This window comes from Maylandia zebra, linkage group LG8 (genome assembly GCF_041146795.1).
Source record: "Maylandia zebra isolate NMK-2024a linkage group LG8, Mzebra_GT3a, whole genome shotgun sequence".
NCBI lineage: Eukaryota > Metazoa > Chordata > Actinopteri > Cichliformes > Cichlidae > Maylandia > Maylandia zebra.
Genome location: NC_135174.1, coordinates 2,928,961 through 2,942,736, shown reverse-complemented (window position 1 = coordinate 2,942,736; position 13,776 = coordinate 2,928,961). Strand labels below are relative to the sequence as shown.

The window sequence follows — 13,776 nt, the reverse complement described above, 5'->3', positions numbered from 1 at the left end:
ACAGAAGATGGGCTGAATGGGAGGCTGAAGGCTCTGCCTCCCATTCTACTTTTAAATACCACTGACCTGGGGTCTGAGAGTGAAGTACTCTATTAGGGTGACACGGTACTATGAGGCCTTTAAGATAAAAAGGAGCCTGATTATTCGACCCGGGGCATTGTTGCAGGCATAGTGGGTAGAGGTCAGGTGTGTACATGGGGACATCCATTATTAAACCCCCCAAAATATGACTATCCAGAGTTGGGACCAGGAAGCAGAGTTGCAGTCTTACACGCCTTTCTGCAGCTTCTCTCCTCCTGCTACCCCCCCAAAAACCCATCTCCATAGAGACTGTGTCAGCTTCCAAAAAGACAAAAAACAAACTAAAAACCAGCAACAAACAACTTAAACATAAACAATTACAAAGAAAGAACAATACAGTATCCACATCTGAACCAAAGAGTAAAACAGTGAAATGTGGATTATTAAATATTAGGTCTCTCTCCTCCAAGTCTCTGTTAGTACATGACTTAATAATTGATCAACAAATTGATTTACTCTGCCTTACAGAAACCTGGTTGCAGCAGGATGATTATGTTAGTTTAAATGAATCAACACCCCCGAGTCATTCTAACTACCAGAAACCTCGAAGCACAGGCCGAGGGGGCGGTGTGGCAGCAATTTTTCACACCAGTCTATTAATTAATGAAAGACCAAGACAGACTTTTAATTCATTTGAAAGCCTGATGCTTAGCCTCGTCCACCCCAGCTGTAAAACTCAGAAACCAGTCTTACTTGTTATCATCTATCGTCCACCTGGGCCTTACACAGAGTTTCTGTCTGATTTCTCAGACTTTATATCTAATTTAGTTCTGAGCTCAGATAAAATAATTATTGTGGGTGATTTTAACATCATGATGCTAAAAATGACAGCCTCAACATGGCATTTAATCTGTTATTAGACTCAATTGGTTTCTCTCAAAATGTAAAAGAACCCACCCACCACTTTAATCACACTCTAGATCTTGTTTTAACATATGGCATAGAAACTGAACATTTAACAGTGTTTCCTGAAAACCCTCTCCTGTCTGATCATTTCCTGATAACATTTACATTTACAATAATTAATTACACAGCGGTGGAGAGTAGACTTTATCAAAGTAGATGTCTTTCTGAAAACGCTGTAACTAAGTTTAAGAATATAATCCACCCACTGTTATCATCTTCAATGCCCTGTACCAACACAGAGCAGAGCAGCTATCTGAACGCTGCTCCAACAGAGGTCGATTATCTTGTTAATAATTTCACCTCCTCACTACGTACGACTCTGGATACTGTAGCTCCTGTGAAAACTAAGGTCTCTAATCAGAAGTACCTGACTCCGTGGTATAATTCTCAAACACGTACCCTAAAGCAGATGACTCGTAATCTGGAGAGGAAATGGCGTGTCACAAATTTAGAGGATCATCATTTAGCCTGGAGAAATAGTTTGCTGCTTTATAAGAAAGCCCTCCGCAAAGCCAGAACATCTTACTATTCATCACTGATTGAAGAAAATAAGAACAACCCCAGGTTTCTCTTCAGCTCTGTAGCCAGGCTGACAAAAAGTCAGAGCTCTTTTGAGCCAACCATCCCTTTAACGTTAACCAGTAATGACTTCATGAACTTCTTCACAAATAAAATTTTTATCATTAGAGAAAAAATTACCAATAATCATCCCACAGATGTAATATTATCTACAGCTACTCTTAGTACCATTCATGTTAAGTTAGACTCTTTTTCTCCAATTGATCTTTCTGAGTTAACTTCAATAATTACTTCCTCCAAACCATCAACGTGTCTTTTAGACCCCATTCCTACAAAACTGCTCAAAGAAGTCCTGCCATTAATTAATGCTTCGATCTTAAATATGATCAACCTATCTCTAATAACCGGCTATGTACCACAGGCCTTCAAGCTGGCTGTAGTTAAACCTTTACTCAAAAAGCCATCTCTAGACCCAGCAGTCTTAGCTAATTATAGGCCAATCTCCAACCTTCCTTTCATATCAAACATCCTTGAAAGAGTAGTTGTCAAACAGCTAACAGATCATCTGCAGAGGCTTATTTGAAGAGTTTCAGTCAGGTTTCAGAGCTCATCACAGCACAGAAACAGCTTTAGTGAAGGTTACAAATGATCTTCTTATGGCCTCTGACAGTGGACTCATCTCTGTGCTTGTCCTGCTAGACCTCAGTGCAGCGTTCGATACTGTCGACCATAATATCCTATTAGAGTGATTAGAACATGCTGTAGGTATTACAGGTACTGCACTGCAGTGGTTTGTATCATATCTATCTAATAGACTCCAGTTTGTGCATGTAAATGGAGAGTCCTCTTCACACACTGAGGTTAATTATGGAGTTCCACAGGGTTCAGTGCTAGGACCAATTCTGTTTACATTATACATGCTTCCCTTAGGCAGCATCATTAGAAGACATAGCATACATTTTCACTGCTATGCAGATGACACCTAGCTCTATCCGTCCATGAAGCCAGTTAACACACACCAATGAGTTAAACTGCAGGAATGTCTTAAAGACATAAAGACCTGGATGGCCGCTAACTTTCTGCTTCTTAATTCAGATCAAACTGAGGTTATTGTACTCGGCCCTGAAAATCTTAGAAACATGGTATCTAACCAGATTCTTACTCTGGATGGCATTACCTTGGCCTCCAGTAACGCTGTGAGGAACCTTGGAGTCATTTTTGACCAGGACATGTCCTTCAATGCACATATTAAACAAATATGTAAGACTGCTTTCTTCCATTTGTGCAACATCTCTAAAATTAGAAATATCCTGTCTCAGAGTGACGCTAATTTATTACTTCCAGGCTGGACGACTGTAATTCATTATTATCAGGATGTCCAAAAAACTCACTGAAAAGCCTTCAGCTAATCCAAAATGCTGCAGCAAGAGTCCTGACAGGGACTAGAAAGAGAGAGCAGATTTCTCCTGTTTTGGCTTCCCTTCATTGGCTTCCTGTTAAGTCCAGAATTGAATTCAAAATCCTGCTCCTCACATACAAGATCTTGAATAATCAGGCCACATCTTATCGTAATGAACTTGTAGTACCATATCACCCTATTAGAGCACTTCGCTCTCGCTCTGCAGGCCTACTTGTTGTTCCTAGAGTATTTAAAAGTAGAATGGGAGGCAGAGCCTTCAGTTTTCAAGCCCCTCTTCTGTGGAACCAGCTTCCAGTTTGGATTCAGGAGACAGACACTATCTCTACTTTCAAGATTAGGCTTCAAACTTTCCTTTTTGCTAAAGCATATAGTTAGGGCTGGACCAGGTGACCCTGAATCCTCCCTTAGTTATGCTGCAATAGACGTAGGCGGCCGGGGGATTCCCATGATGCATTGAGTTTTTCCTTTCCAGTCACCTTTCTCACTCACTATGTATTAACAGACCTCTCTGCATTGAATCATATCTGTTATTAACCTCTGTCTCTCTTCCACAGCATGTCTTTATCCTGTCTTCCTTCTCTCACCCCAACCGGTCGCAGCAGATGGCCCCGCCCCTCCCTGAGCCTGGTTCTGCCGGAGGTTTCTTCCTGTTAAAAGTGAGTTTTTCCTCCCCACTGTCGCCAAAGTGCTTGCTCATAGGGGGTCATATGATTGTTGGGTTTTTCTCTGTACCTATGAAGCGCCTTGAGGCGACTTTTGTTGTGATTTGGCGCTATATAAATAAAATTGAATTGAATTGAATTGAATATCCCATAGTGCTCCTGCAAATTAAATACAAGGGCAAAACGCATAGAGTAAAGGCTGCAGTTAGCCCGTGCCTGACGCATTCCTTAATTCTGGGGACAGATTGACTGGGGTTTAGTAACCTGTTGGGGCAGTGTGTGTCGGGATGTGTTCATGACCTTTAGCGGGGTGTGGTGTCTGCGCTGTGCTCAGCGGTGGACGCGGGGGCATCTGATGGTGACTTTGGGGAGGAGGAGGTGGCAGGGCCTTGTGAGGCCCCGCCGACTCCAGTGATTCATTCCACTAAAGATTTTCCGCAAGAGCTGTTGACACCCTTTGCTCAGGGTTAGGGGTTAGGGACTGAGTGATAAAAACTGATGGTCACTTGGTGCGCCCTGATGCAGCGTGGACCTACCCGCATTTTGTGTTGATTAAAGACAGGCTGCATCTGTGTGATCTGCTTGGTGCCTGATTTTACAGGCTGGGCATCCGAGCGGATGTGCACCGATAGTGCGCTTCCTGCTCAGAGTGACAGCTGGTTAACCAGCAGGCCTTTCCAAAAGTGCCTTTGCGCCTACTACTATTAATGGAGGTTCTGTTTGAATGCATCGGCATGGACCTCATCGGGTCATTTAACTGGAGTGCACACAGATATAGCTTTGTATTAGTTCTGGTGGATTATGCAACGCAATATTCCACGGCAGTGCTGTTGTGCACCATTTCTGCAAAGTGTGTGGCGCAGGCACTGTTTCACGTCATCTCCTAAGTCAGTATCCCAAAAGCGAAAATGACTGACCAGGGCACGTTGTTCATGTCTTGGACACTAAAGGGCTGTATGAATTACTGGGCATTAAATCTGTTTGGACCGGCGTCTACCACCCTCAAACTGACGGGCTGGTGGGGTGGCTGAAAAAGACTTTAAAATCCATGATCCGTAAGTTCATTCACGAGGATGAACGCAATTTGCTGCTTATCCCATGCCGTGGGTCGACAAACTCCTGGACCGGTTAGACACTGCTCGCTTTTTCACAACACTGGATTTAACCAAGGGCCACTGGCAGATTCCCTTGTCTGCAAAATCCAAGGAAAAAATGGCCTTCTCCACTCCCAATTTGTCACACTGCCGTTTGGCTTGTTTGGAGCCCCAGTCAGTTTCTAGCGCCTCATGGACTGGGTGCTGCAGCCGAACGCTGCATGTCTGTTTAGATGACGTCATCATCAACAGTGACACCTGGGCGCCGCTTTGCAAATTATAAATATGGCATTCCGTTCTGCCATGATGGATCATTGGAGTCTAATTGCCAAATAAGTAAATTTCTATATCTCAATTATTTATGTCAAATTCTTCCAAATGATCTCTCCTTATTGCAATAGGTCAGGGCTGTTGATCTGCTAATAGGGTAATTTTTAATGCATTTAACAGGTGAGGTATTCCGTAGTAGTTTTTAAGAGATAGACACTAGGGAGTGTCTAGTGTCTACCAGTGTTTCCCAATTTAGATCCCATACCAGTGACAGAGCATCAAATTTAGGTTAATGCCCAATAACTCAACACAATCGGGGTGACCGTGGCTCAGGGGGTTGGGAAGCGTATCTGTAACCGGAAGGTCACCGGTTTGATCCCCGGGCTCTCTGTCTTGGTCGTTGTGTCCTTGGGCAAGACACTTTACCCTACCACCTACTGGTGTTGGCCAGAGGGGCCGATGGCGCGATATGGCAGCCTGGCTTCTGTCAGTCTGCCCCAGGGCAGCTGTGGCTACAACTGTAGCTGCCTCCACCAGTGTGTGAATGTGAGAGTGAAGGAATAGTGGCATTGTAAAGTGCTTTGGGTGCCTTGAAAAGTGCTATATAAATCCATTATTATTATTAATTCCACAATTACTAGACATTTTGGGACAAATATGAGCTGGAACAGGTAAAACATTAAGTGTTCTGTTATAATATTTGCTTGATTCAGGTAGTAAAGCCATAATAGTCAGAACGGCTACTATGTGAGGTACATGGTCGAAACATGCTGACTCTACTAATGATGTAATATTGAAAGGCCAAAACCCTGTTGTTGGTGAGTTGATATCTACGTGATGGTATTGATGGTATTACATGGTATTGGAATGATGTCTACATGATCATTGGTCATCACCCCAAACCTCCCTTGAAACCTAATCCTGTTTTAGATTAAATGTTTTGGGTGCTAAATAACATGAGATGTTTGATGTTTGATTTTAAACTGTTATTTTAGAACTTATTTAAGCGTATTAGTAGCTATGGGACACTTTTTCTTCAAAAACATTGTTCTTAAACAATTTTGTACAGATAGCAAATGAAATCCAGCAGAAAGCGCTCCACATAGTGTGTCAAGTTTAAGATTGTCATGCACAAAACTAGTCCTTTAACCAATAAATCAAATTTGTTAATACTGCTTTAATCACAACTAATTACCCAAGACAAGCAACGGCGACGTATGACCCTCTGGTATGCACTTCTTCTTGTTGATGTGATGGGTGTTTGACAAGGGGAGGCATGAGGTAAAACATCCCTTAAAACAGCCAGCCAGATACAGCGAGGTTCGGCGTCGCTACAGTCAACCCCGACAGAGCACTGGAATCGCCACTTGTGGCCTGCTGGAGCTGGTGCTACACTCGACACCCTCAACATTAGAACTTCCACATTCAAACAAACATGTATTGTCTTTGTAGCAAACACATAAAAACACACCAAAGCTTCAGAATGTGAGACTGCGATTTGCGTTCATCTGTGCAAAGTCTCTACTTGCTGCATTGTGACCAGAATAGTAAGCTAAATTGGTGGTAAAAAAAAACAAAAACAGTTCTACACAGTGTTAACTACTGAAGCAGCACCATCAGAACTGGCAAAGCACAAAGTCTGTAAGTCTACTCATCTGGTCATGTTTCAAAGGTCTTAAAGATCGATGTTCAAGCTATGCAGACGCAGTCCAAACTTCAAGTATAATATGGTGTTCACTTTTCTTCAATTTTCTCTTGAGCAAGTCCACAGTGTTCTTTTTTTTTGGTGATCAAAACAGGAAATATCACTTCTTCTTGCCCTCTATATCCTCTCATTTAGATATAACGTTCTTTGTATAAAAGAACATCAGTTCCAGGTTAATTCTAGTTGTAAAATAAGCTGGTACTTCTCTTCAATTTCAGCTCGTCCTCTTGAAAGCTTTCAAAGTAACTGTCCAAATGCAACACACTCAGTTCAGTGATGTAGTGGTTTGCTGTGTGTAGGTTGGCTTATATTCATCACTCATCTCTGGATTTCAGAAACGAGTCCATCTCAAATAAGTAATGCAAAAATCCCACGGTGCTTATAAGATATTCTCCTCTATTCTGGCACTAGAGCAGTATTGGTGTCTAAGTATAGTCTTCCCCCCTCTCCACTGTGCGTCTCTTTTCATTCTCTCTCTGCCTTGGGACTATTTGCTGACATGCCAGCTCTCTCTCTCTCTCTCTCTCTCTCTCTCTCTCTCTTCTCCTTCTTTTTCTCTTTCAGTCACATTCATCTCATTCTTTAGCTTAACAGTCCAGGCCACTGGTAGAGAAAAGAGAAATGCTATTCTCTCTCTCTCTCTCTTCCTGTCAGCTTCTCTTAAACTCACAACTGGCTAGCTGATATTGCTCTTCAGAACACATAAAATGTGGGTCTATTTTACATTACAATTATTATTAATTTATATGGGACAGAAAAATCATCAAAAAAAAGGTCAAGCAAAAACGACAAACATTCCCTGAGCGCAGAAATATGATTAGTTAGGATTGGTTGCTTTTTTCTAGGGTATTACATATACAGTGCTCCGCACACAGTGTCCTTTGAACATATAATATAACTAGTAGGTATTTTTATTTACTACACTATGGAACAACTGTATGCTAAACATGTAAGGTCGGTGTTGTATTAGCGAGTAAAGTGACATTGTGTTTAATTTTTACTAGAGGTAGCTGTATTAAGCTTGTTTCACTATTGTGGTTTCATTTTAGAAATCGGTTTATCATATATTTGTTTTTTCACTAATCAAATCGCTCATCAATTCTCCTGAAACCTTAAAGGATCCTCTCACAATTTTCATCGATGTTGCCTGCTGCTTTAACGGGGAAAAAAAGACAAACCTGCTTGGATTGTTGTTAAATAATGCTAAACTGGCAAAGATAGTGTGCAAATTCATGACATGTCATTGTTGCCTAGATTGCTTCCCTTCTATTCAGTTTAATTCAATTCAGTTTTATTTATACAGCACCAAATCACAACAACAGTCGCCTCAAGGTGCTTTATACGTTAAGGCAGACCATAACTTCTATGCTCACATGTTAATTATTGTTTTAATAATTGAAAGTCTCCTCCTTTAAATAAAAGTTTTGGATTTAAGGAACTGCCCATGTACACAAAGCCATGAATTGGTCTTGAAGAGTGCGATAAGAGATTTGACACGAACACATAAGTGTAATAAGTTTAAAGAGAAATCTGTAAGTAAGTGTAAAACAACACGTGTATTGTGCATCAGTGTTTTTGATAACACAATGTTGAGTAAATGTGGGATTCTGAGAGAAGGAATAAATGATTACAACTGAACCGCCAACTTGCATCAATGTTAGTGCTTCTAGAAAAACTAAATGTGAATGCCAGCTTGTGTGTGTGTGTGGCTGCACGTGTCCATCCTCCTCTAGGCTTTACCAAACAGCTCTAACAGTGCTGTCAGGCCCACAGTGCTCGTTTTATTAACACCTGAATACAGTTAAGACTGAAAGCAAGAGAAAGGGCGAATGAAGATAAGGAAACAAAAGTGTGATGTAGAGACACTAAAAGAGGGTGACAGCCATGCAAACATCATACAGCAGACTCTGCATCTTCATCTCCCATCCTCTTCTGGCCTTCACTTCCCCTTCCAATGCACTCATAATGATTTCTTTCTTTTTTATTTATAGTTTTTACTGATGCTAGGAACTTACAATCATGAGTCTAGGCAGAACAAAAATAACATAATATTGTGTGTGAGTCATAGTAATGTGTGAGTCATACAAGAATATGCATGTGCTCTGCTTGTTTTTTTTTTATGACCCAGTCGAGGAGTGGCTGTGAGGAGAGGATGCTCCCTTGAGGCTGTGTGACTTTCTCTTCTGTTTCATCAGATGATACGTGAATTCACAGCGCATACCACCAAAGCACATTTAATAATATTCACACACTAACTGCATCAGTGCAACAGAAGACTGTAGCCTGGGCTTTTCAGACATGCACTAAATGCCGTTACTGCTTAAATAGCTGACATCCATAGATACTAAAGGCTGACCCTAACTAAAGCTTGATGTTATCTTTAGTTTCAAACCTCTGTTGTGAGACAAAGAAGACAACCAAACAAACAAAGATGCTTTCTGATCTCCACTCTTAGGTCATTCCTTACAGTATATGAAAAACATTAGCCTTTAATAGCAAAAACCCATCCTACAAGCAGTTTTTGCAACAGATCCAATGAATGTACAAAATTCCACCAGCAGGGAACAGCAGTGCACAGTACAGAGTTAACTAAAACATCAGTAACAACAATTCCAGAGTGGCATGTTTTTAAGGTGTAAGGTGTTCACTTTGAGCATAGGGCAGCTTAGCAGTCTGACTGCATTCGGTTAGAAGCGGTTTCTGAAGCTTCCATCCAAAGGGGAGGAGAGTAAACAGTTCATGTGCAGTGTGGGTTGGGTTGCGTAGGATACAGACGGCTCTTTCTCTACATCTGAAGCTGTAGATGTCCTCAGTGGGAGGTAATTTGCACCAGATAGTCCTCTGCACAAACTTCACCATCCTCTGCAATGCCCTGTTATCTGCTACAATGCTGCATTGGCTGCATTTTTAGGTAATTAGTTGCATATAACTTTGCTGTTTGCAAAATTTGTACATAGGTTTTTGAAATTTACAATTTATATTTGCATTTCAAGTTATGAAAATGATTTGTTCAACATGTTTGTGGTCTTTACAGTACCAAACATAACTTCTTCATACTCTGATTTTATTATTTTTTTTGTAATTTTAGATGAATTGTGTTAATACACTATTCACGGTGTCAATGCGTTAGCACGGTTAGCTCGTTAACGTGTTAGCGCAGTGCAGCCCCACGCATGGGGCAATCTATGCTAACTTGCTAACGGAGATTTGCCACGTTAATGGCGTTAATGTCATTTTAACGAGATTAATGCTGACAGCACTAATACACATATGGTAAATGGCCTGTATTTATATAGCGCTTTATATATCTATATAATGTAAACAATTAAATGACAGAAAAACTTAAAAAAACGCTATCTACCATAAAGATTTCTCTTATATTCTTATGTGTACATGTCTGGGATTCTTATTTAGATTCATTTATCATGTATTTTGTACAGTCTGATGTTGAAAAAATTCACTGAAATTTGGTGTGCACTAACTGGTGTATGAGTTGACTGACAAAAAAGTGTTTATTCTTTTCTATTCTATTCTATTCTTGGGGGGCTGTGGACCATGGACTGCCTTTCCCTGTCCACCTCTTGCTTTCAGGGGAGGGGGGCTTGTTGCAGTCTCTCACCCTCGTTTTCAAGTATGTCATGACAAACGCCCATACACACACTGATGTTCTTGTCTTGCTTTCTCTCCCTCTCTCTCTCCCCCTCTCACTCACACACACACAGCAAACTTGTATGTTCATTTGTGTACCTCCCTTTGTTTTGTCATATAATCTGTTTTGTTACAGATGCAGCAGACCTAGCATGTACTCAACTCCCTTAAAATAAGTTAGTAAAATAATTAATAAATAGTATTCACTAATAAATGATATTGTATTAAAAGATACTGCTACTCAACAGATGTAACTTCTGATGAAAACAGTCGAGTCACTTCCTTTAAGCTGAAAGTTCGACCACCATTGTTATAATTATCTCTTGTGTATGACCCTGATGCTAACTGGGCCGTGACAATAATAGGAAAACACACCCACAACAATAAGCTCTGAAAATATTAAAAGTTAGGGGAGAAAACAACTCACACAATCTGAGCAAAGAATAATGTGCTGAGTGAAGGGACACAACAAATGTCAGAATCATGATTAGCAAATTAGTTTCTAAAAAGGCTCATGAAATGTTTCTGAGTAAATGTTTCTGCACTAACAGAAGACCAAAGCTTACAATGTGCCTTTTGTTGCCAAATATGCATATGTGGGCTGGCACATGGAAATACATGCATTCCAATTCCATTGCTATGTGCCCACACCCCATACCTCCATTTTGCAAGATATGTGAAGTATTATGTGTAGAATGGTGTCAATGATGAGTGAATAAACTGTGGTGTAGACATTCACAGGAAAGTAAAATACACAGATTTTGAGTTTCTTACAAAACCATGCACTTACAGTCATAACTTTTTTATGAGTTAACATTATGTGGTTTGCAGTTTTGTTTTTAATTTTGGGAATTTGACAAGTTGCGTAAGACATGGTCAAGAGCACAAGAACAAAAGTGCACAAAAAGTCATGTCTGCAGTTTGTCTGTCAATGCTGTGACGTAGCTATTGTGGAAACTATCCCACACCTCTCCTAATGAAACGAAACATTTATTAATTGTGTGTTTAACCCAAGACTGTCAAATGTGTGGCCCACTGGGTCAGCGTGGGGGCTTTTTAAAGTCAAATAATTGATGTGAAATCATTTAACTTTTCAGCTTTACAGAAGAATGCACGAATTTTAGCAAGTAAGGCTTAAGTTCCTCAAATATGTGAATGGTCTGTCCACTTTTAGATTCGCTAAATTGTAGTGCATGTACAATGATAAATAATTAAATGAAAAAAAATAATGAAAATAACGAATATCATTCATATCTCTTTTTTTTTTTAAACACCTCAGATTCTTCATCATATGGATAGCATGTACTTGTTTACATGCTCTTGAGATTAAATTGGGCTCAAGCAGGAAAATGAGTTTAACATCCTTGGTTTAGACTTTTTACGGCAAAAAAGCTCTGATTCGTCTAGTGTACGATTATACTAAGTAGCATCCATTTGTGGGTAGATTTACCGTCTTTATGGGATGGTTTCCCCCCGACGGGAAGAACTGATCAATATTATAATAACATTATTCCAGTCACCAGAAAAACAGTTATTGTATCTGACTTACTTCAGCGTCTGAGCGAGGTGGAATTCCAACAACGCAAAAAGTAACTCCATTCATTGGCGTGTCAGCGTCTGGCGTGCGTAAACCGACAAAAAGACATACTTTGCTGTCAACATTTTTGTCTTAAATCGTGCTGGGGTGTAGAGCAGACTGGCTGTGCTCTTCTCTCCAGCAGTCCCCACAACGTAAACAGTTCAGCTAAAAGCATGTGGCACAGCACAACCGGAAGTTTGAACTTCAAAATAAATATGGGTACATGTTTACGCATTTTCTTCAAATTTACTTTTGCGTTTCAGGCATTGCATATAGGAAGACGATTCTTATCAGAAATAATACGCTTTACTTAAATAAAACATTTTATTTAAAATCTAGTAGAACCACTAACATTTTTAATATTGCTCGACATTATTGCTCAACATAAACCTTAGTGGGCAATTACAGATAACAGTTCAAACTGCATCCTACTGGATTTATGTGCGTCAAATGTCAATGGTATCAATTCCGTCATCCTCCAAGAACTGCGTGGAGTTCGTGAATAGCTTAATTTCTTGAAGAAAGGTAGGATTTATTGTAAAGCAATGTGTCTTAATTAAATGCTACTTTCAGAGCCGCTCCATTTATTATTTTATATTTTTATTATTTTGGTAAATTAATTGCTTTTTTGAGGGCCTTAACATGCTCACAAACTCAGACACAGTCTAGTATTTTACTATTTATTTATGTATTTTATTGGTTTTGGACATAATGGCTCAGTAGCACCCTCTACAAAAGTGAAAAAACTGCCCCAACTGGGTGTCATGCACATGTATGACACCCATATTAAATTGAAGATGAAATTGTGGCGCTAACTTGACCATTTCCAGGAATTATTCCTTTTTGAACTCTTCTGAGGGATTTTATCCAATCAACTTCATATTTGGTCAACTACAGATGTGGGCCATATTCAAAATTGTGGTGCCTTTGTGTGTCCACACTGCATTTTAATCATTCACCATGAAAGTTTAATTGGTTCTTATTCACAAATACATTGTCCAATCTGGACCAAACTTCTCCACGTGTGATAAGGCTCCACCCCTGAACATATTTCAAATGCAATATTTGCCAGTGCCAGTTTCAAAGTGGTCAACCACAGCAACCTCAAATTTATCCAGGAAAGCGTTGATGAGTTGTGCTTAGGATGCATGGAAAACTGTGAGTTGTCATCAAATTAATTGCGACATTTTTCCATCAATTCATCAATTCAATTCTACCATTCTATTGTATATAGTATTTTATTTTATTTTATTCTATTGTGTACAGTTGTGTACAGTATCTTATTCTTATCCTATTCCAGTGTTTTTCTAATTTTTGCTGTGTAACTTTGCACGTGGACCCTCTGATTTCAACTAAAATTCGTTTCATTGAATTGTATCAGACACCTTTCTTACACTATGCTGTGTTGTGGACTCTAGTTTTAGAACTGTAAGTACTGAAGAAGTGTCTGTAACTACAGTTAGGGTAGGTACATATGTCAAGATAATGGCGTCTGAAGTGAAAAGTATATATCTGTGTAGCGTCCAAAATCATAGACAGTGTAACAACATACAGCCCCAGTTGTGCTGCTGTGCCAACAGTCCCCTTGGGACAGAGAGAAGAGCATGCACTACTTGTGCACTAACATGCTCTCAATGAGTCATTATATAAGAGCAGGACACGGAGCCCCAAGGGAGGGTGAGAGTGTAGATAGACACTTCTACACCCTCTATTGGTGTTACATTGCTCTCGCACAAAGTCAGACACAGTATATAAAAGAACGCTAAAGAAAAATGCTTCCACAGGGAGCCTATCATACAAAGTGGCTGCCAGCCTATGCTCGAGTTACCAACATGTGAGTCCAGTGATAATGAGTTGGTTTTAATGATTTAATGAAGGCAGTGCTTTGTTCA

The 13,776-nt window shown here is 40.0% G+C and overlaps 1 protein-coding gene across 6 annotated transcripts in view; it reads right to left on the bottom strand.

The window, feature by feature from the left end:
- Positions 1-13,776, bottom strand: part of LOC101466981 (rho GTPase-activating protein 23) — an 80,552-nt gene that overhangs the window by 43,916 nt on the left and 22,860 nt on the right. For 2 of the 6 annotated variants that reach the window (XM_076887184.1, XM_076887186.1), the window contains exon 1: positions 6,148-7,082. The exons of 1 other annotated variant lie outside the window; for it this stretch is intronic. In XM_076887184.1, coding sequence (XP_076743299.1) covers positions 6,148-6,363 — 216 coding nt within the window. In that variant the 5' untranslated portion in view covers positions 6,364-7,082. Of the gene's footprint in view, positions 1-6,147; positions 7,087-11,854; positions 12,035-13,776 lie in introns of those variants that run through there. 3 more of the 6 variants (XM_012915718.4, XM_076887187.1, XM_076887185.1) reach the window with 3 other exon arrangements.